The 22,942-nt window shown below is 45.5% G+C and overlaps 1 protein-coding gene across 1 annotated transcript in view; it reads right to left on the reverse strand.

Moving 5' to 3' along the window:
• Positions 1-4,666: 4,666 nt before the first annotated feature.
• AK7 (adenylate kinase 7) overlaps positions 4,667-22,942 on the reverse strand; it is a 54,456-nt gene continuing 36,180 nt past the window's right edge. The window contains exons 13-18 of the mRNA XM_066276615.1: positions 17,882-18,010; positions 17,633-17,701; positions 12,504-12,701; positions 9,295-9,515; positions 8,521-8,679; positions 4,667-7,625 (exon numbers count right to left, since the gene is read on the reverse strand). Of these exons, the coding sequence (XP_066132712.1) occupies positions 7,587-7,625; positions 8,521-8,679; positions 9,295-9,515; positions 12,504-12,701; positions 17,633-17,701; positions 17,882-18,010 (815 nt within the window). The 3' untranslated portion in view covers positions 4,667-7,586. The remainder of the gene's footprint in view (positions 7,626-8,520; positions 8,680-9,294; positions 9,516-12,503; positions 12,702-17,632; positions 17,702-17,881; positions 18,011-22,942) is intronic.

Raw genomic sequence — 22,942 nt, forward strand, 5'->3', positions numbered from 1 at the left:
CCTTTTCAGAAGTGGATCTAAGGAGCTCTATGGCTATAAACAAATCCACATTTTAAGGAGTTTTATGTTTTTGTTTTTACTTTAAGGACAAATGGTATACTTTACTATTTTTTAAGTACCAGCTCATTTAAAGAAGATCATTAAAGTACAACTTATACAGTAAAGTGTACAAACAATAAGATATTTATGCTTGTCTCCCATCTCTGTAGTACTCATTATTGAGCTGTATGAATTGTTATCTATGTGTACCCCTGTGTAACTCACATAAATCAAGATATAAAAAATTTCCAGTACCCAGCACGCTCCCTCCCAGTGGATAAATCTTCAACACTCATCATGACTGGCACGCCACCATCACCACCACCATCACCACCACCATCACCATCCCTACCACCACCACCATCACCACCACCACCATCACCACCACCATCACCATCACCATCACCACCATTGCCACCATCATCATCATCATCTGCATCACCATCATCATCTCCACCATCACCTCCACCATCACCATCACCACCACCACCACCACCATCACCACCATCACCTCCACCATCACCACCATCACCTCCACCATCACCATCACCACCACCACCACCACCATCACCACCACCATCACCATCACTACCACCACCATCACCACCACCACCATCACCACCATCATAATCATCATCCGCATCACCATCATCATCCCCACCACCACCACCATCACCACCACCACCATCACCACCATCATAATCATCATCCGCATCACCATCATCATCCCCACCACCACCACCATCACCACCACCACCATCACCACCACCATCACCATCACTACCACCACCATCACCACCACCACCATCACCACCATCATAATCATCATCCGCATCACCATCATCATCCCCCCACCACCACCATCACCACCACCACCACCATCATCATCACCATCACCACCACCATCACCATCACCACCACCACCATCACCATCATCCCCATCACCACCATCATCACCATCACCACCATCATCACCATCACCACCATCACCACCACCATCACCATCACCATCACCACCATAACCACCATCACCATCACCCCTACCACCACCACCACCACCACCACCACCACCACCACCATCACCACCACCACCACCATCACTACCACCACCAAATAATTAGTTATATCTGTTTTTAACTTCATACACATCAAATCATACAGTATTTACCCTTGTATCTAACTTCTTTGGCCCAATGTTATATCTGGGAGATTCTTTATGTTGAACATGGTAACAGTCCTTTCTTTTTTATTGCTGTGTAGTGTTCTCTACTGCCACAATATGTCTTTCTCCTGTTGGTGGAGATTTAGGCTGTTTCCACTTTGGGGCTTTTATGAGTAATGTTGCTATGAATAGTCCAATAAATGTGTTTCTATAGGCATAAACACTCATCCTCTTGGGTATATGAAATTGCTGGATCATGAGTGTATCTACAGTTAGCTTTGGTAAGTACTCCCAAATGGTTGTCAACGGATGAGTACCAATTTATACTCCCACCAGCAATATATATGCTGGTTCTAGTTGCTTCACAACCTCCCCAGCACTTGGTATAATCAGTCCATTTAATTTCAGCTATCTGGCAGTTTTGTAATAAGATTTTATTGCAGTTTTTATTTGCACTTCTCTGATGATTAATGGCTTTGAGCATTTTTAATGTACTAATTCGTCATTTGGATATCCTCTTTTAAGAAGTGGCTACTTCATGTCTTCTGCCTATTTTTGAATTGGGTTGTCAATATTATTGACTTGTAGGGATCTTTAATATTTTCTGAGAACAAGTCCTCTGTCATATATATGTATTACAAATATCTTTCCCATTCTGAAGTTTGCTTTTTTACTCTTTTAATGTTATCTTTGCCCAGCCAGGGTTATAAAGAATTCCTCTTATGTTTTATTCTATACTAGAAGCTTTATTATTTTGAACTTCATATTTCAGTCAACCATTCATCTCAAAATAATTTTGTGTATGGTGTGAGGTAGGGGTTAATAGTTTTTGTTTGTTTGGTTGGTTGATTGGTTGGTAGGTTTTAATATGTGGATCTCCAACCCACCTGCATTATTTATTGAAAAATGCATGCTTTCCTCATTGAATTGCAATGTCTTTATTGTAAATCAGGTAATTATAAGTGTGCATCTGTTTTTTGTTCTTTTTTATTATTATTATTTTTGTATTTTTCTGAAGCTGGAAACAGGGAGAGACAGTCAGACAGACTCCTGCATGCGCCCGACTGGGATCCACCCGGCATGCCCACCAGAGGCGATGCTCTGCCCACCAGGGGGTGATGCTCTGCCCCTCCCGGGCGTCGCTCTATTGCGACCAGAGCCACTGTAGCGCCCGGGGCAGAGGCCAAGGAGCCATCCCCAGCGCCTGGGCCATCTCTGCTCCAATGGAGCCTCGGCTGCGGGAGGGGAAGAGAGAGACAGAGAGGAAGGAGAGGGGGAGGGGTGGAGAAGCAGATGGGTGCTTCTCCTGTGTGCCCTGGCCGGAAATCGAACCCGGGACTTCTGCACGCCAGGCCGACGCTCTACCACTGAGCCAGCCGGCCAGGGCCGTGTGCATCTGTTTTTGGACTCCTTTCTCTGTTCCCGTAATCTTTATGTCTGTCTTAAGTAGTGTAGCTTTATACTAAGTCTTGACATCTGGAGAATGAAGTCCTCCATGTTTGTTGTTGTTCTTCAAGACTGCCTGCACTATTCCAGGTCCTTTGTATTATTATCCATTTCAGAATCAGATGATCAAATTCCACCCTATCCTTCCCCCCAAATAAAGGAGAAAGAGAGAGAAAAGAAACACTGGGATTTTGATTGGGATTACACTGACTTTACAGATAATTTGGGGAAGAATTGAAGTATTAACAATATTAAGCTTTAAATGCCATTAACATATGTTATCCCTCCTTTTATTTCATTTTTAATTACTATCACCAGTGTTTTGTAATTTTCAGTGTAGAGGTCTCTTAAACATTTTTTTTTTTAATATTTTTTTTCAAATTAAAGCTGGAAACGGGGAGAGACAGACTCCCGCATGTGCCCGACGGGATCCACCCGGCACGCCCACCAGGGGGCGATGCTCTGCCCCTCCGGGCTCCGCCGCAACCAGAGCCACTTAAGCGCCTGGGGCAGAGGCCAAGGAACCATCCCCAGCACCCGGGCCATCTCTGCTCCAATGGAGCCTTGGCTGCGGGAGGGGAAGAGAGAGACAGAGAGGAAGGAGGTGGGGGGTGGAAAAGCAAATGGGCGCTTCCCCCATGCGCCCTGGCCGGGAATCGAACCCGGGTCCCCTGCACGCCAGGCCGCTGCTCCACCGCTGAGCCAACCAGCCAGGGCCAAACATCTTTTTTTATATCATTCCTAGGTATTCCACTGTAAACAATACCAGTTCTTTCAAGCAATATAGGAATATCTCTATCCAAATAATGAAATTATAGTTATGTAGAGAAAATGCTTAGCAGTGGCAGGCTGGCTATTTTGAGGGTGGGAATTGCTTTCCGAGAGCTTAATTGTAAAAGGACACTTAATGGAGCAAACCAGAAGTAGGAAAATTCACTTTAAAGAGAGTAAATGCCTCCCAACCTGCAAAGATCTGGAAGTGTGAATATGTTAACATGTCTGAAGAGAGAATGTGTCAAGGAGAGTCACAGAGGTAGGTAAAGAATTGTCACTGCCGCCTGACCTGTGGTGGCGCAGTGGGTAAAGTATCGACCTGGAAACGTTGAGGTTGCCGGTTCGAAACCCTGGGCTCGCCTGGTCAAGGCACATATGGGAGTTGATGCTTCCAGCTTCTCCCCCCTTCTCTCTCTCTCTCTCTCTCTCTCCCCCCCTCCTCTCTAAAATGAATAAATAAAAAATTTTAAAAAAAATTTATAAAAAAAAAAAAAAGCCTGACCTGTGGTGGCGCAGTGGATAAGGCGTCAACCTGGAAACACTGAGGTTGCCGGTTCAAAACCCTGGCTTGCCTGGTCAAGGCACATATGGGAGTTGATGCTTCCTGCTCCTCCCCCTTCTCTCTCTCTCTCTCTTTCTCTCTCTCTCCCCCCCCTAAAATGAATAAATAAATAAATAAAAATTATAAAAAAAAAAAAGAATTGTCACTGCCCAAACAATGTCCAGGAATGTGCACCTTGTCAGGAAGGACTGAACACAGGACAGGTGTAGCAGGAACGGATACATCAAACCAGCGGAGGCTAATGCCTTCTCCTGGTTTTGCATTCACCAAGCCCTTCTGATCATTTGGCTTCTCATAGAAACTGCTTCCAAGAAGAGAATGTTCTGATGAAACAGGTGCAAGTATCAGCCCACCCAACAATTACGTAAATAAATAAGTGGGCACTCTGTCTTCTCTCTTGGTTGCTTAGAGTAGTTAAGCCAGGTCAGTGTCTTAGAGTCCCATCTTGTGGCTGAGACCATGCTTCTTGACTTGCATGGCTGCAGACTAGACTCCATAGTGAATTTTCCAAAATAAAAGCCACGTAGGGAAACCTCTTGGTGACCTTCAGAGTTGCTTAAGTGTCCCACCACAGCTCTATGGAAATGTGAGTGTTATGGACTTCATTGAGTGACTGGAGGTTGGAATTAGTTGTGGGGAGAAAAAAGAAAGAAAGAAAACATAGCTGTGTGACAAAATTTCAGCTCAACAGCTTTTATTCACTAACATTTATTAGACTTCTACCATGGGGGATGCACTTCTTTAGTCTCTGGAGATACAGAAAAGCAGAAGACCCTTGCCTTCACGGAGCTTGTAGTTCAGTGGGGGAGATAAGACACTAAACATGTAGGCACATGCAGTGATGTCACCTGTGAGCAGAGAAGAGGAGCTGTGGGCTGTCGCAGAGAGGACGGTCTGTGGAGGCCCTTCCGAGGACGGGACGATCTAGCTGAGCCCTGGGTGAAGTGAGAGTGGGCACGTGGATATGTGTGGGCCAAGTAGTTCAGGCAAAGCGCCCCAAACAGACTCTCTTTGGCAATGAGGATTGACGTGCGGGGGATAGTGAGGGGTCAGTGCTAGGGGTCAGACTGCATCGGGCCTCAGCGACCCAGGCCAGGACGTGGCCTTTCACTCCGGGTGAGGTGGAAAGCCACTGGAGGGCTTGGGGCAGGTCTCACTTCTGATTCAACAAGATCCCCTTACTGAAATGTTGAGAGAAGTTACAAAAAAGAGCAGGCGAGGTGACAGCAGAAATCCAGGCGGGAAAAGGTGGCATCTGGGGCTGGCACAGTAGAGTGGAGGGTGAGGAGACAGACTCTCTTTTGATCGTTTGGGTTTTCTCAGTGAAGGAAGAAGCAATGTAATGAAATGTAACCACCGTGAAGGCATGAAAAGTTACCTATTATAAAGGCTAATGAGCCTGACCAGGCAGTGGCACAGTGGATAGAGCATCAGCCTGGGGTACAGAGGACCCCGGTTCGAAATCGTGAGGTTGCCGGCTTGAGCATGATCTCACCAGCTTGAGCGCAGGGTAGCTGGCTTGAGCATGAGATCATAGACATGACCCCAATGTCGCTGGCTTGAAGCCCAAGGTCACTGGCTTGAGCAAGGGGTTACTGGCTCGGCTGTAGCCCCCTGGTCAAGGCACATATGAGAAAGCAATCAATGAACAACCCTTAGTTGTCACAATGAAGAATTGATGCTTCTCATCTCTCTCCCTTCCTGTCTGTTTATCCCTGTCTGTCCCTCACTCTGTGTGTCTCTTTTTCTGTCTCTCTCAGTAAAAAAAAAAATATTTACTTAGTAGTTTTATTAAAATATAGGGGTCAAAAATAGTGCACAGGAACAAAAGAAAAAATAGGTAAATTGGATGTCATCAAAATTTAAAACTTTTGTGCATTAAAGGGGACCATCAAGAAAATGAAAAGACAAGCCACAAAATGGAAGAAAAGATTTGTAAATCTTTAACTGCTATGGATCTTATATCCAGAAAATATAAAGAATTCTTATACTTTAATAGCAAAAGACCAACAAACCAAATAAAACGTGAGCAAAGGACTTGAATATACATTTCTCCAAAGAAGATGTACAAGTGTTCAGCAAGCACATGAAGAGATGCTTAGACACGATGTGATACACACTTCATTACCATTAAACACACACACACAAAATACAAAGTATTAGTAAGGAGCAGAAAAATTAGAATCCTCCTATATTGCTGCTGGGAATGTGAAATGATGTGGCCACTGTGGAAAACAGTTTGGCAGCTCCTCAATCAGTTAAACATAGAACTTCCTTCCAAATGACAGCAATTCCACTCCTCGCTCTCTACCCAAAAGAATTGACAACAGGTGTTCAAATGAGAACACACACACACAAATGTTCACAGCAGCTGTAGTCACAATATTTAAAGTTGGAAACAACCCAAATGTCCACCAACGAATGAATGATTAAAACGAATGTGGTCTAGCCACACAATGGAATATTATTCAGCCATGAAAAGGAAGGCAGTACGGATACCTGCTACAGCATGGATGGGTCTTGAAAGCATACTAAGTGAAAGAAGGCAGACGCAGAAGGCCACATAGTGCATGATTCTGTTTATACAAAATATCCCGAGTAGAGAAGTCCGAAGAGACAGAAAGCAGACTAGTGGTTGCCAGGAGCTGGGGGGAGAGATAATGGGGAGTGGCCACTCAATGAACACAGGGTTTACATTTGGGGTGAAGACGTTCTGGAGCTAGATTGTGGTGGTGAGTGACCAACACTGAGTGTACTCAGTGCCACTGAATTGCACACTTTAACATGGTTATAATGGTAAATTTTATGTTGTGTGTATTTTACTACAATAAAAAAAGTAGCATAGTTATGTTCAGATTACATTATCTAAAGGGATAAAATAGATATACCGTTAAAAGAAACCTAAACACATTTCTCACTCAGTGTAATTCTGAGAATTATAGGATTTTTAGAGACTGTAGGGATTGAGTCCTTATGCCTATACTGTACAGTTAGTTTGTTAAAAATAATTCGTCAACTTCTCTAATTATCATAAGTACTAGAATTATTCATTCTGTTACATGAATTTTTTTTTACCAAGAGGTTTGCAATGTGCTCTGACTCATTTGTTGGGGCACTGACCTTAAACTCAAAAAGCAGTCTTGTGGAAAACAATCACATCTGACTCACTGTGTGACTCAACAAAGCATAAACCATCCTAATTTATTTGCATGTCTAATACCACTGGCATTTAGGCCATAACAAAATGTGTAAATTCATTACCCTATATGCTCAAATAATGTATTGTCTGATTTTTCTCATTGCTGTAAGTTACTAGAAACATGAGTGTGAAGCCTTCTTGGATTAAGAATGAAATTTAAATCAACGCTTGTCCCACGAGCTACATCACAGATACCTTATCAAATTTACCTTTGAGAAGTGAAGTAGTCACTTGTTGCCATGTAACATTTTATACTGACTGCACTTAATAAAATATTTGCTTGCAGTGGAAAAGAAAGAATTTTCAAAAAACTAGGAAAGCATATTTTAAAGCAATTTTTCAAATTACAAGGTCGAAGACATCTCTAGCTCTGGAAGGGGTTACGGCACGAGGTCTTCCCAGTGTCACTGTGTTGCGGGATTGTTCTTGAAGAGATACTCTGCCTATAAGTGAGAGAAAGAAAGAAAAAACAAGTCAACAATTAGGAGGAGTTACGGGATATTTATGAGTCATGTATTTGTGCTATTAATATTTATAATTTAAAAATAAAAGTACAAAAATCTTTTACTTTTTTGAGTAATAAAAATCTTACTATAGCTAAATGAAATAAACCTTTCAGAGAAAGACAAATACCATAAAATTTCACTTCTGTGTGGAATCTGATGGACAAAATAGGAACAGACTCATAGATACAGAGAACAGACTAGCAGCTGTCAGAGGGGCGGGCAGTTGGCGGGGGCTGGGTGACAAAGGCGAAAGGATTAAGCAACAGACAGACAAAGGTATGGTGATCAGCAGAGGGAAAGGTGGGGGAGAGAGAAGAGGGGAGAGCGGTTAAATGGTGACAGTAGGAGAACTTGACTTGGGGTCGTGAACACACAGGACAATAAGCAGATGATGTGTTATAGAATTGTACACTTGAAACTATATAATTTTACTAACACATGTCATCCCAATAAATTCAATTTAAAAAATTGTTTTTAAATCTTAATATAGTCTGACCTGTGGTGGCGCAATGGATAAACCCATTGACCTCAAATGCTGAGGTTCCCAGTTCAAAACCCTGGGCTTGCCTGGTCAAGGCACCTATGGGAGTTGATGCTTCCGGCTCCTCCCCGCCCCTTCTCTCTCTCTCTCTCTTTCTCTCTCTTTCTCTCTCCTCTCTAAAATGAATAAATAAAATCTTAAAAAAAAAATCTTAATATAAACTGTGAAGGAATTAGAGGCTATTTCTGAAATAGCAGACACACAATTTATCTATGTCAACTGGCTTAGCATTTAGGTATATTTTACTTTTAGATTGATATTAAAAAAAAAAAAAAGATAACAAGCTCTTACCAGAAAATCAACAGGGTCCTCCGGTCTGACCTTACAACACTCGTTCAGCCCCTGCGTCAGCGTCGGCATAACGTAGGTCATTAAATAGTTTCTCAGGGGGGCAGACTGAGCCTCTAGTAATTCTGCTTCTTCTCTTCTCACCTCCTCTAGGCGCTTATTCTGCAGAGAGGACATAGGGGTGGGGTAAACAGTCAGAAAAGGGAGAACGCTTTCACACAACTCACCCCCTAAGGTACTGGACGCAGACTGTGCTATAAATGTTCACCACGTTATTATAAAGATGGCATTTCCGACCAGCAGAGAATAGATATAAATGGTGTTATAACAATGGGTTAGTCATTTAGAAAATAATCAACTGGACCCCTATGCTCACTTCTTTTTTTTTTTTTTTTTTTTTACAGAGACAGAGAGAGAATCAGAGAGAGGGATAGACAGGGGCAGACAGACAGGAACGGAGAGAGAGAAGCATCGATCATTAGTTTTTCGTTGCACATTGCGGCACCTTAGGAACCGCAACGAAGAATTGATGTTTCTCATCTCTCTCCCTTCCTGTCTGTCCCTATCTGTCCCTCTCTCTGACTCTCTGTCTCTGCCACAAAAAAAAAAAAAAAAAAAAAAGAAAGAAAGAAAGAAACTAACAAGCACAACTTATTTGGGGTATTTCTGTGATAGTTCTCTATACCAGGATGGGAGAGTGCAGCCGTCCTAAATGGCTTTGCTGTGTGTGCGCGCGGAGGAGCATACACAGGTGCACAGGCACGCGCACCCACTCACCCACTCCTCCCAGCGGGCCATCTTCTCTGCAGTCTCCAAGGCTTCCTTTTGCTGCCGGTTGGCTTCCTCCATTGCCGCCCTGGCCATGTGTTCCTCGGCCGCCCTCCGCACCTCTTCTGCCTTTTCTTCATCCGTTAAACCAAAGTTTCGAGGCTCCCCAATCTCTCTGATGAGATGTTTGATGGCGAGTCTGTTCTGGGCGTCTTCCGGTTTTCCTACCTCTTGAAATACCGGGAGAGAGAGAGGTGATAAACAAGGACTTCAATTCTGGGCCTGCCTGCAATATATTCCGAGACCATATCTGGGGGAGATTCTTCACCACCGTGAACTTGTGATGATCCGTTAGACCGCCCTGGGGCTTCCTTTTCTAGTTGCAAGCACAGATCAGAATGTTTTGTCACCCTGGCAGACCTCCGACCCGTGTCGGGGAAACAGGAGGAAGAAAGACTGGGCTCTGGTCGTCACATGCTGACGGTCAACTGTTAACTTAAGTGGATGGATGGGGGTGGGGAATGGACTTCCTCAAGACAAGCAAGCCTTGACGGAAGCACTTCAACTGGGGGTTTTCACCGGAAGAGGTCCTGTGCTTGTCGGATGGAGGCTGGACAGGGTGCTGTCCGGGGTGGTGTTGGGTTTCTCTGGCTCTGTTTCTGAGGATCAATTATTCTGGAACATGGTTTCAGTTTATATATATTTAATAAAAAATTAACCATTTCAATTAGCCTACTTGAATAGGAAAAAGTCCAAACTCCAGACTGACTCATGTAAATATCAGGACCAAGAAAAAAAAAGAGAAAAAAGGGCTTATTGGTAAATTCGACACCACCCTCTTGGGTTTTCTTGGAAAGTGTCTGCATCAAGGGTGTGCACTGGGTGTGTTTTGGTACTCAGTGATAGATACGTGAATTCCAAACTGCCCTCTTGATGTTCCGCTTATCTGTCAGACCTCACCCTTACTGGACTATCGCCCCTGAGACAGAGGAATTCCAAAAAGCTGACAAGCCGCCCCAAGGAGGGGCTCCGGACACACCAGGACTTTTGATTCAACACCCACATGCTCCAAGCCCCCAAGGAGGAGCATTTTGGACATACCAAGACTTTTACCTCGGTATCCCCTCAGGCTCTCCCAAACACTATATAACTCGCCCCTAGTCTGTAACTGGTGCTCTTCTCCCCAAGGAGAAGTGCCCGGCAGGGTTTCTTTCTTCCTCTCAATAAAGCCTGTTACTCTGGTCTTTCGGACTCCCATGGATTCTAACACTCAGAACCTCCTGGCCTTCTTCCAGGAAACCTGTAACCCTGCCCCCACCCCCCCACCCCCCGCAGCCAGGGTGGTGCTACCCTCCCCCACCCCAGGTGTACACACTATGACCTTAACCTAGACTACAGGCACCACCAGGTTCTAACACGGGAATAGGGGAAGACCAGGGCCAGTGCATCAACTGGTGGGTAGAAGCAAGCCCCCAAAAAAGGGCAAAAACAGAAACAAAAACTCACTTCTGCTGGTGCCTAAACACTACTAGCATTTAAATGTTTTTTTTTCTGCTTCCTCTAGTAGCGTCATTACAACCTTGAGGTGCTTGAAAGGGCTCTGAAACATATTTGAGAAGGGTCACTTTTGGAGGAGGGGCTCACGGAGAACAGTGCTGCCCCAGGAACACTTCTGCCCTGACCCTGGTGTGTGTGTGTGGGGGGGGGGGGTCTGTGGATGGGGCGGGATGGGCACCTGACCAAACGGCACCACGTGGCCTCTGACCTGCCTCCTTGGAATGTGGAATTATGACTGAAAGTCATGTCCAGCGCTAGGCTTGGCTCCTGGGAACACGGAAACTCTAGGTTGTAGGGCTGCCCCAGGCCACCACGTGAGCCAGAGAGGAGAGAGAGATTCTGGTCCAAAGGGTGAGAGAGGTAAGGGACAGGAGACAGAGGTGGAGTTCAGCGATGCGGAGGGAGGGTGCGGGCGCCAGCACCTTCCCAGGCTGCTCCAGACCCTTCTGAGGCCGGGCTGCCTTCCTGACCTTGACACCCTCCCCCACGCCCTCCTGTGATAGTTTCTCGCTTTGCTTGTGTTTCTCTCCCAGTTGTCAGCGTGGAGATAAGGCTGACTGTGCCTGCTGGGTGCGGGAGGAGACAGGAGCCCCATGGCCATACCTTCTCTCCACCCATTCTTTCTGCATCTCTCAACGTTCCTCCCTGGGGCTCTCCCGATCTTTCCATAAATAATTTCTGGGGTTTTACTGAAAAGATGACAATTGCTATTTTTGTGAAATTTGCTCATCATTTTTTTCCTAGTTCTCTAATTAAGTAGGGTAAAGGACTTTTCATATTAGCAGATGTCAAGTCCTTAGCTTTACACAGGAAATATATAAAATATATCCAATATGCACAGACACGGTCAGATGAGGGCAAAACCCAATCACTTCTGAGGGTGCAAAACGGAGATGAACGTGCAGGTTAATAAGCAGTGCTGCCTTGTCATTTCTCAATAGGCCATTTTATGCCTTAGTGTTGGTAGTAAAAACAAAATCACCACTAGCTGAACTCCTTCCGTGTGCTAGATACTTCCTATCTCTTATCTCTACCATTTGGAAGAACTGTACAAGCCAGGGATTATTCTCCTGTTTCACAGATGAGAAAACCGAGGCAGAGCCAGAACTGGAATTAGCTCTAAGCCTCCCAATACTTCAGGGTCCAGATGTTGCCCCATCTGGCTCTTGGGAGGGGGGTTAAGAGAGGCCTCCTCCGGAGGCCCTAGAAATCAGCCTGGCCACTAAGCTCCCACCAAGCCGGGACTTTTCTCAACAAAGGAGGAAGTGTCAGGTTTCTAGCTCAGCAGAAAGGAATTTGAGGGGTTCACTAAGCCAAGGGAAGTGGAAACAGCTATGACAACTGACATGCTGTCCCCAAAGAAGCTGCGGGAATGAATGGCCCAGAGCAGCCGACAGCAAACACGTTTCTTTGAAATGCCTTTTAAAATGTTGGTATTCCATTTCATAATATATGTTTCTATATAACAGTGACACTCCCCCACCAAGCCCTCCAGGAGGACTCCCCAGGAGAAGTGCCCTGTCCATCCTGTGACTTCCCAGCTCTCCCATCCCCCCACCCCCACCCCTACCGTCGCCTTGCTCTGGGGTTGCCTGGGGGGGGGGTCCTGACACTTGGCGGTGGCTGTGCAAATTCACACGATCCCTGACTTCATTTCATACCAATATGTATCGGGTGGATTTCAAACTCATCAAAGTAGTTGAGGACCGTCTCATCTTCGGTGTTGATGTCCCGGTAGTTGCTCAGGACGCGGAGGAAGCGGTCCTGGCTGTAGTGGGTGCCCGCCACAAGGCTCTCGGGCAGATTCATCACCCGGAACTTCAGGAACTCATCTGAGGCGTCCAGCGCGCACACCAATTCTGGGGAGAAGGAGAGGCTCCTGAGTTAACCCAGGGACGATGTGGGTTACTAACCAGCAGGTGCTCGTGGACAGGAAAACCTCTGGTTGGCAGCCAAGACCTCATGTTGCTCATGAGGAACATTCTCAGAGACAACCCTCTGAGGCCTGACTAGTTGGTATTTGTGGGAATCTATTATTTTTCTTAAACTCCCTCCCCCCTCCCTCCCTCCCTCTCCCTCCCTCCTTCTTTCCTTCCTTCCTTCCTTCCTTCCTTCCTTCCTTCCTTCCTTCCTTCCCTTCCCTTCCTTCCTCTCTCCTTCTCTCCCCCTCCCTCCTTCCCTCCTTCCCTCCCTCCCTCCCTTCTTTCCTTCTTTCCATCCCTTTAATAAAAGCAGCAGAAGTTACAAATAGTAAATCTCTGATAACCCCATGGTAGCTATCATCAGCCTCCCAGTCAATCTCCAAAGAAACCGGCGGCTATAAGCAAAATGCTTTAATGGCTGATTTGCCAAATTACCAAAAATGAGAACTCTCCTTGAGGTTTTATTTTTCCATGGTGCACTGTGGTCCTCCCTTCATGCCGCGGGCTGTGAAACATCTATATCCAGGACAACGTGGTCAGCACGCATCTATGTTTTCACACGTGGATCGTATTAATGACGATGTCATTTCACCCACCTGTGATCTTCTTTTGAACCATGAAAGCAGCTGTTTCTCCAGCATCTAGTGTAAGTTCAGTGGATATTTGTTGAGTGAATGAATGACTGGTGAAGGTGCAGGTCAGTGACATTAACTTTCTAGGCGAGTTACTCTTCTCAGATGTCCTCACCACAGCACACTGGTCAGCATACGGCCAGCAGACATGGCATGGCAAATAACTAGTTACCTGTCAGGGCCTGGCGAAGCTTGGGAATGATTTAATTTTTATTTAAAATTGTATTGGTTTGCTACGTAATAATGCCATTCTCATTTAATTGCATTCTAATATGCTTTCTTATTTTATTTATTTTTTTAAAGAGAGAGAAAAAGAGACAGGCAGACAGGAAGAGAGAGAGAGAGATGAGAAGCACTAACTCATAGCTGTGGCACTTTAGTTGTTCATTGCTTCTCATATGTGCCTTGACTGTAGGGCCTCCAGCCAAGCCAGTGACCTCTTGCTCAAGCCAGCGACCTTGGGCTCAAGCCAGCGACCTTGGGCTTTAAGCCAGCAACCTTTGGGTTCAAGCCAGTGATCGTGGGAATCATGTTTATAGACGAGCCTGCACTCAAGCCAGTGACCTCGGGATTTCAAACTTGGGTCCTCAGCATTGTAGGTCGAGGCTTTATCCACTGTGCTACCACGAGTCAGGACTAATATGCTCTCTTGAATGAGCAAGAAAACTATTAAGTGCAGAGCTCAGAGCAGGATGTGCCCGTGGAGCATAGGGAACATATGTGAACATTGTCTGCTTTGTGTGTTAACAGTGAAAATTAACATTGAGGACAGAGCTTGTGGAATAGATCCTGTAAATTCATAATCATAGTCTGATGCCACCACTATTTTGACCTAATTTAATTTAGTTTATTTATTTATTTTATATTAATTTTAGAGAGCTAGGAAAGGAAAGAGAGATACACCATGCATTCATTGGTTGTCTCTTGTATGTGCCCTGCCTGGGTATTGAACCCGCAACCTTGGCGTATTGGGATGATGCTCTAACCAACTGAACCACCCAGCCAGGGTTGTTTCATTTAGATGCTCATGTTTGGTCCAAGCTATGTTTTAAAAAGAAAAGGAGATAGCTAGACCCCAAATGCTGGTATAGTACTTAAATAAAAATTATGTCAATAAATTTATTGGAAATTAAATCTAAGCTCCATGATGTCAGTTATCTAGGTCAAGATTTAATAACTACCTCTTTAAAAATCTGTGAATTTCAAAATAAAATGCTGTATCTTTCTTCCAATATGGGGAGATGGAAGATTCTAGTTAATCAAATATTGTGAATAATGAGTGATATACTTGGCTTCCAATGTTCAAAGGATTTTAATATGATAAAATATATCTCCCACCAGATGGTATATTTTTTGAGGTCTTTTTCCGACTCAGGAAGAAAGTCAGGATTTTGCAGTAGCTTGAGATAATTATTCAGAACGCACACTTCTCTTGCGCTGGCTAACCGTGGACGGCGAGTAGTAGATTTCTGCTTGGTCAGATTGTTCAAAACAAAGAGGTCACTGTATGTGGCTCTCTGGAGTCATGTGAAAATCTAAGTTTTAACAAATGTTTCCATATTTATCAGGTAGGTACAACTTTAAAATTTGTCTCTTTCAACTAAGAAATCTGAAAACAGTCAAACTGGATATGTGCAGGCAGCAGAGGTAAAATGCAATGATTTACCCCCAAGACTTGGTTACCATCCATTCAAATGTGCTATCGTTCAAATCAAGCGCGGGTGCTGGTATTAATCATGTTATTTTAGGTATCTTAATGGTGTTTCGACGTCTTTTGGGGGCCTTATCGAGCTGGGGGGAGGCTGCCCTTCCCAAGGCTAGCTAGGTTTTACAAAGCATTCGTCATTTTAGCTCTGTTTCCATGTCTTTATCTTGTGGAGGGCTCTCACTGATTCCATGGTGAGGAGGCTGTGGAGCGGGAAGCGCCTGGGAGTGAGTCTAAGCCCTCCCGTTTACCAGCGAAGTGGACTCGGGTAAGTCCGTTCCGGCGGGCAAACACGGGAGTGATCCCCACCTCGCAGGGTAGTGGGGAGGGTCAAGGAGCAAGCCCACCCTCCTGAGCCGCCTGGGAGGGTAGTGGGGAGGGTCAAGGAGCAAGCCCACCCTCCTGAGCTGCCTGGGGGGGTAGTGGGGAGGGTCAAGGAGCAAGCCCACCCTCCTGAGCTGCCTGGGGCAGGACGGATGGTTCGCTGAGCTGAATCTTGTCTATTCATGTCTCAGCAAGAACAGGAGGGTTTATGACAAGGTCTGCAGCGAATGAATAGTGCCCAGAAGTGATAAACTCTCATAAACTGGACAGACCCGGTTATTTAGAGTAATGGAGTTCACTTTATAACCTTTTCTGAAGCAAATACATAAACAAAGGGGGAATGTGAGACAACCCACCCCTTTCGTGTTGCTGCCACGAACCCCCATCCCTGAGGACGGCTTCCGCTGGGGGTCTCAGGGCTTCCACAGGCCTCCTCGGAAGCTCTGCCTCGACCAAGAGGAGGAGAGGGTTACAGCCGTGAACTGACTTTCTTGGGGACTTTGACACGAGTGAACAGTCCCTTCTGAGTAACAGCTCTCGGGGCCCAGGACAGCCCACCCCAAGATAACCCACAGTGGCAGATCGATCATTTGGAATTAAAGTTGCTTAAAAAAACTGTGCAAGAAGAAAACCTTGACCTCTCGGTCCCCCTAAGAGCAGGAGATAACTTTGCCATGTGACCGGCACCCTCCCGAGAGACAACCTTATCACAGAGCTCAGAGAGCCCCGGTGTGTGTGTGTGTGTGTGTGTGTGTGTGTGCGCGCGCGCGCGCCTACAGCAGCCTGTGACGCCCTCGCCAGTGGCCAGTCACAGCTCAAGCCTGGTCCTGTTCAGGTTCCTGAGAGGAAGGCCCACAACTTGCTTGGATTTCTTTTTGCTGACCACTAACTTTCTTCTGTCAATTTCTCATCAGTTCATTGTTTCTTTGTCTGAAAAAGTATTAAAAAGTGCCTGGTTTGATTTTTTTCTTTGAGGCTCTTTTTAGGATCTGAAGCATCATATGATGATTCTTCTCTGCCCATATATAAAAGTTGGTGTTTCTCCTGTTAATGGAGTCTTATGTCAATTTCATTATTTTATTATTAGTCCAGCTGTAAGAACTAAAAAAGAGTGGCGAGGGTTGAGGGGATTCTACCTCTCTGCAACACAACCCTGTACTAAGTTGTTGAAAATAGCTTGTATTGGCCCTGGCCGGTTGGTTCAGCAGTGGAGCTTCGGCCGGGCGTGTGGAAGTCCCGGGTTCGATTTCCAGCCAGGGCACACAGGAGAAGCGCCCATCTGCTTCTTCACCCTTCCACTTCTCCTTCCTCTCTCTCTCTTCCCCTCCTGCAGCCAAGGCTCCATTGGAGCAAAGTTGGCCCGGGCGCTGAGTATGGCTCCATGGCCTCCACCTCAGGCGCTAGAATGGCTCCGGTTGCAACAGAGCAATGCCCCAGATGGGCAGAGCATCGCCCTTTGGTGGGCATGCTGTGTGGATCCTTGTCAGGTGCACACGGGAGTCTGTTTGTTTGCATCCCCTCTGCTTCTCACTTTGGAAAAATACAAAAAGAAAAAGAAAAAGAAAGAAAGAGAGAAAATAGCTTGTATTTACCATACAGGCAAAAATCATCTCCTATGATTACACCTCATGCAAACTGATTTTTTTTCTTTTTTTTTTTTAAGAAAAGAGAGGAAAACGTTTGAGAGTTCACGGCAAGGTCAGAAGACATGTCTGCCAGTTGCTCAGCAGCTCCTTTCTCGCAGAATAAGTTGTTTATGCTTCTCTTGTGAAATCTCTGTGTAAATATGTGATCGGAGAAATTCGCCCGTGGAGTTCACAGGGTGCCCACAAGCTTTTTTCCCCTGCCCAGTCTCAGTTCTGGATTCTGAACGCCTCCTGGTAGAGGCGACGGCATCGCCGGCCCCCAGAACAAGTAGGGGTGGCAGGGACCCAGTCCCTGGGGGTCTCGCCAGCTGACTCAGAAGTCAGGCTTTGTTATCGGAAGGAGCAGCAGAGACAGACATTCTCAGAGAACTTGAATAGCACAAATATTTACCCCCAATGCACTCCTTAGTTTGGAAATTTGATTTTAAGTGTATCATTTAAATTTTTTTCCCCCTAAAAAATAAATCTACTTTAGTAACATTAAAGAGATAATTCTGGTACAAAAGAGCTATCAAGTGGCAGTTCTTGAAACAGGACCTTGCAGAAATATTTTAAACTTACCAGGCATGGTTAATTTATCAAAGGGAAACATTTTGCCTCTGATTTCTTCCTCCTCCTCGTCTTCTTCTTCTAATAAAAACAAAAGGTACATTGTCCCGTTTATTACATATTATTACCGTGGATAGCTAAAAAATTAAACTCTTTTAACTAGCAGTCACTCATTTTGACTGGGTGACTATTGCTCTGCCCTGTAAAGTCACAACCTAACAGAATGTAACTCTTCAGAGCAGAGGGAGTGCTCAGACTCACGGCTGAACACGTCTTTGGCTTGATCGTAGGTCTTTGGGAACCCATCCAAAATGAAACCTTGGTTCCTGCAAGGCATAGATTTTAGCTTTTCTCTCATAAATCGAATTATATATTGATCTTCCAGTCGGCCTAATAAAAAGAAAAAATATATATATATTATTGTAGAGACACATTCCTATAGTCATCTGAAAAATTATACCGTAGTCAAAGTTGCTATTGCAAATCCCTTATGTTTTCCATCACAGTGAAAAATACGTGGTTTTGGGTCTCGAACACAACACATGAATTCTAATGCACAACAAAGTAGGAGACCCCAATGAGCTCGTCTCCGAGGAGGAACAGAAACAAATGCTGATGTCTGCATCTCCAGACTGCCCGCGGTGGCCACAGCTTCCGGGGACAGCTGATTACGGAGTAAGTGGAGAAATCCAGTGCATTCCTACACGACAGTAGGTCCGCTCAGTTCTGATTTGATATTATACCTCCGTCACTTTCCTACGTAATGGTAAATGCTTCCGTTGGGTGAGTGGAGGTTGTATGCATGTGTGTTGCTGGCACATGCCAGTAGGTGCTCAGCAAGCATTTGATGCATTTGAATAAAAACCAGACTTGACTGGAGCCCCAAGAGCACCATCCTCTTTAAAGCGGCAGAAAATGGCCTGACCTGTGGTGGCGCAGTGGATAAAGCGTCAACCTGGACTGTTGAGGTTGCCAGTTCGAAACCCTGGGCTTGCCTGGTCAAGGCACATATGGGAGTTGATGCTTCCTGCTCCTCCCCCCCGTCTCTCTCTCTCTCTCTCTCTCTCTCTCTCTCTCTCTCTTTCTCTCTTTCTCTCCTCTAAAATGAATAAATAAATAAAAATAATTAAAAAAAACTTCAAATTCAAGAAAATAAACTTAATTATAAAGCGGCAGAAAATGTCATGCCTCCCCAATTCCCTGTCCTTGTCTTTTCCAGTCCAAATGGAATTTTTGACCTTGGTCCCCTGGGCAGGTCCCTCTCAAGCCTTGGCCACTGCAATTGCCTGGGGAGGCTGGGGAGGAGTGAGTTTGTTCTAAAATGGCGCAGTCAGCCCTGGCCGGTTGGCTCAGTGGTAGAGCATCGGCCTGGCTTGCAGGAGTCCCGGGTTTGATTCCCGGCCAGGGCACACAGGAGAAGCACCCATTTGCTTCCCCACTCCTCCCCCTCTCCTTCCTCTCTGTCTCTCTCTTCTCCTCCCACAGCCAAGGCTCCATTGGAGCAAAGTTGGCTCGGGTGCTGAGGATGGCTCCATGGCCTCTGCCTCAGGCGCTAGAATGGCCCTGGTTGCAACAGAGCAACCAGATGAGCAGAGCATCGCCCCTGGTGGGCATGCCAGGTGGATCCCGGTCCAGCACATGTGGGAGTCTGTCTGCCTCCCCGTTTCCAGCTTCAGAAAAATACACAAAAAAATAAAAATAAATAAATAAATAAATAAATAAATAAATAAATAAATAAAACGGCGCAGTCATTAAAGATGTAGGGGTTCAGAACAGACCTCCCCAAAATGTGCACTTTTACCTGTGAATTATTTTGAACTTAAGGCAATTGAGACTTTTTGAGTTCAAGGAAAATTTTTCTCTCTCCTTTAAACTAGAGGCCTTGCTCATAATAAGAGTTATCATCAGAAATATATATTTATTTTACCTATCTGTATGGTAGGACAAACTACTAATTACCGAACATCGGCTTTTCTTATCGTCCTGTACATGACCTTCCTCCCCTCGGGACCTATCCCTAGCTCGGAATGTTTTATCGTCCTCATTTTCCCTTTCTGTCTGTGTCTCTCATGTGCACGTGGTCTCTGACTCTCTCATGTATAGGGCTGTTCCCATGTACATATGTAAGTAAATATGGTCATTTTCTCTTTTTAATCTGTCTTGTGTAGATTTTTGAAAAAGATTTTATTTATTGATTTTAGAGAGAGGAGAGAGAGAGAAAGGCAGGGGTGAGGGGAGAAGTAGGAAGCATCAATTTATAAGTTGCTTCTCATATGTGCCTTGACCCAGCAAGTCCAGGGTTTTGAACTGGTGACCTCAGTGTTCCAGGTGGACACCTTATCCACTGCGCCACCACAGGTCAGCCTCATGGTGATTTAATTAGACCAACCGAAAGAACCTAGGAGGATAGGGGAAATTTTCTCCCTCTTCACAGACAATATCCATTTATTATTTTATCATAATTATTGATCAGCTATCATTTCCAAAACAAGGCCCTGCCCATACTTTGCTTTATATATACATTATTATGGTGATGTGAGTCTGGCAAGTTCTAGAAATTGATCTCTGAACTGTTTCTAGGGTAGTACTACATTTCCAGTTTATCATGTTTCTATAAGATAAAATAAATAGTGTTTGGCATCTTTTTATCACTCTTTTTATCACTTTATTAATGACAATAAAATGACCTAATCAAAACATCTCTCCTATCTTCTACATTTCATTGTCACACTAATCGTTAAGTAGTAAGTAACTGATTCAGAAAATAACTGTCTTTCAGAAATTTAAATATTATGGCCGAGATAAAACATAATCAAAAGTGTTATTTAACATAATGAAATTTTTCAAAATGATCCGACATTACTTCCCAGTAAGGCTTACAATGATGCAAAGACATAAAAACAATTATTTTTTGTCAAGGGATTTGCTAGTATTCAAAGACAGGTGCCATTTAAGCACTCTACTTTCCATTTCCAAAGGCGTCCTTGGTAAAGCAAAGGCGCATACTCAGAAATCCGCCTTCCACCCCTAAAAACCTTGGCTTATTTAAAAAAAAATTTTTTTTTCCAAATTATTAAAGAAAGTCGATTTAGAAAGTTACAGAGGTAGAAAAGTGAGCCAGTTGGGCTGCGTGGCTCAGGAGCCAGGTTACAGAAGCAAAAGAAGGGCCCTTGGAGTTTAGGAGTGAGAAAGCAGAGGTACAGTGGGTACGTCACACCGTCCTGTTACATGACGTCCTTGGATCAGACTTTTGGGTCCTTGCGAAGACCTATTCTATAAGTCTCTGTCAAAAAATATTGTCCAGTGTTTGTCTCATCTGGTTCTTGCCTCTCTTCTGGAGTGGCCTCATTCGCTACCCCAGCGCCCACTTTCTGTCCTTACACCCCAGGCTTAGAGTGCACGTACACATGGCCACGCACACCTGTGGATTCCTAAACATCCCTGTCATCTACCCTTTATTTCTTATGTTTTTAAGAAAATTTTTATAAGACTTTGAGTCAAATTGATGACATCTCAGGAAGCAAGATCTCAAGTGCTCCGCCCCCTTTAATGTGGCCTGGCCAGATGTCTTTCCACAGGTGTGCCCACCATGGAATGTCTTATGTTGGGTTTTTCCTCTTCCCCAGATGGTGGACGCCAGGACTCTGAGACTAAACTAGGACAGCACCTCCCAGCTTCCCCCGGGTGAGGCAGGGGCAGTGGTACATGGCAAAGCATCAGTCTGTGTTTTCTGCACACCTTCCTTCCCTCTGAGGACACTCCCTGGGCCTTGAAATCCCATTTCCTCCCAGCGTGGCCCACATCAAAGCAGGGACTAAGGCAGAAATGCCCGCTGGTATAAGTGGACACTTGGAGTATGCTAACAAAGCCATTGTCTCCACCACTGAAAACAGATAGGCGCAGCCTGGGGGAAGGAGGGTGTGGAGGGGCAAGGGTCACTGAAGGTGAGTAGCTGGGAAGGGCCACCTGGAAGACAAAAGGGTGGAGGGCCAGAAGGTGGGGAGGGCGCTCAGGAGCAGTGCCTCAGGGTAAGGCAGGCGCATCCTCAGTGGCCCGTGAAAGCACACCAGCAAGGAGCAGCAAGCACTCAGGTCACCTGTCACCCAAGGCCAGTTTACATCTCTGTCCTTCTCTAACCTCCTTTTTTATTTGTTTGATTGATTGATTTTTAGACAGACAGAGAGGAAGGGAGAAAGGGTAGGGGTGGGGTGTTCATGTTCCACTTAGTCATGCATTCATTGGTCTCTTCCTGTATATTTCTTGACAGGGGATTGAACCCACAACCTTAGCGTTTCAGGACAACATTCTAACCAACTGAGTTAATGGGCCAGAGTCCCCTAAGTCCCTCTTGCTCCAGTCCAACCCTGGGGATCAGCAACAGCCACTAGCAAGATGGGAGAAGTAAACAGAGACAAGAAACCAAATGTGTGTGATAAAGAGTAAGGGGAGAAACTCCCGTTGTACGAGGGTCTCCACGATGGGACTAGTCTGCAGTCCCCACGATGGGACTGGTCTGCAGTCCCCACGATGGGACTGGTCTGCAGATCCCACGATGGGACTGGTCTGCAGTCCCCACGATGGGACTGGTCTGCAGTCCCCACGATGGGACTGGTCTGCAGATCCCACGATGGGACTGGTCTGCAGTCCCCACGATGGGACTGGTCTGCAGATCCCACGATGGGACTGGTCTGCAGTCCCCACGATGGGACTGGTCTGCAGTCCCCACGATGGGACTGGTCTGCAGATCCCACGATGGGACTGGTCTGCAGATCCCACGATGGGACTGGTCTGCAGTCCCCACGATGGGACTGGTCTGCAGTCCCCACGATGGGACTGGTCTGCAGATCCCACGATGGGACTGGTCTGCAGTCCCCACGATGGGACTGGTCTGCAGATCCCACGATGGGACTGGTCTGCAGTCCCCACGATGGGACTGGTCTGCAGATCCCACGATGGGACTGGTCTGCAGATCCCACGATGGGACTGGTCTGCAGATCCCACGATGGGACTAGTCTGCAGACGATACTAGCATAACCAGCTTGATGGAGGAACTCAACCGTCAAAGTATAAAAATGAAGCGGTTTTGTTTTTCTAATAACTGCTAACTGATGGTTTTCCGGCTTGGTAGCAAGCTCCCTTAGAAACATCTCAGTTCAAAGCCCAGTTTGTGTGTATGTATTTGAATGGACTTCTTAAAGCATGAATACACAATGAGGCCACTTACTTACTATCTCGGGGTTGCAGTGGGACCAGCCTTAAATTCCATAGCAGGGTGGGGGAAAAAATGAGTCTAGATTTTGAGTTGATAGTGACACTTGACTG

Source organism: Saccopteryx bilineata, chromosome 4, assembly GCF_036850765.1.
Source record: "Saccopteryx bilineata isolate mSacBil1 chromosome 4, mSacBil1_pri_phased_curated, whole genome shotgun sequence".
NCBI lineage: Eukaryota > Metazoa > Chordata > Mammalia > Chiroptera > Emballonuridae > Saccopteryx > Saccopteryx bilineata.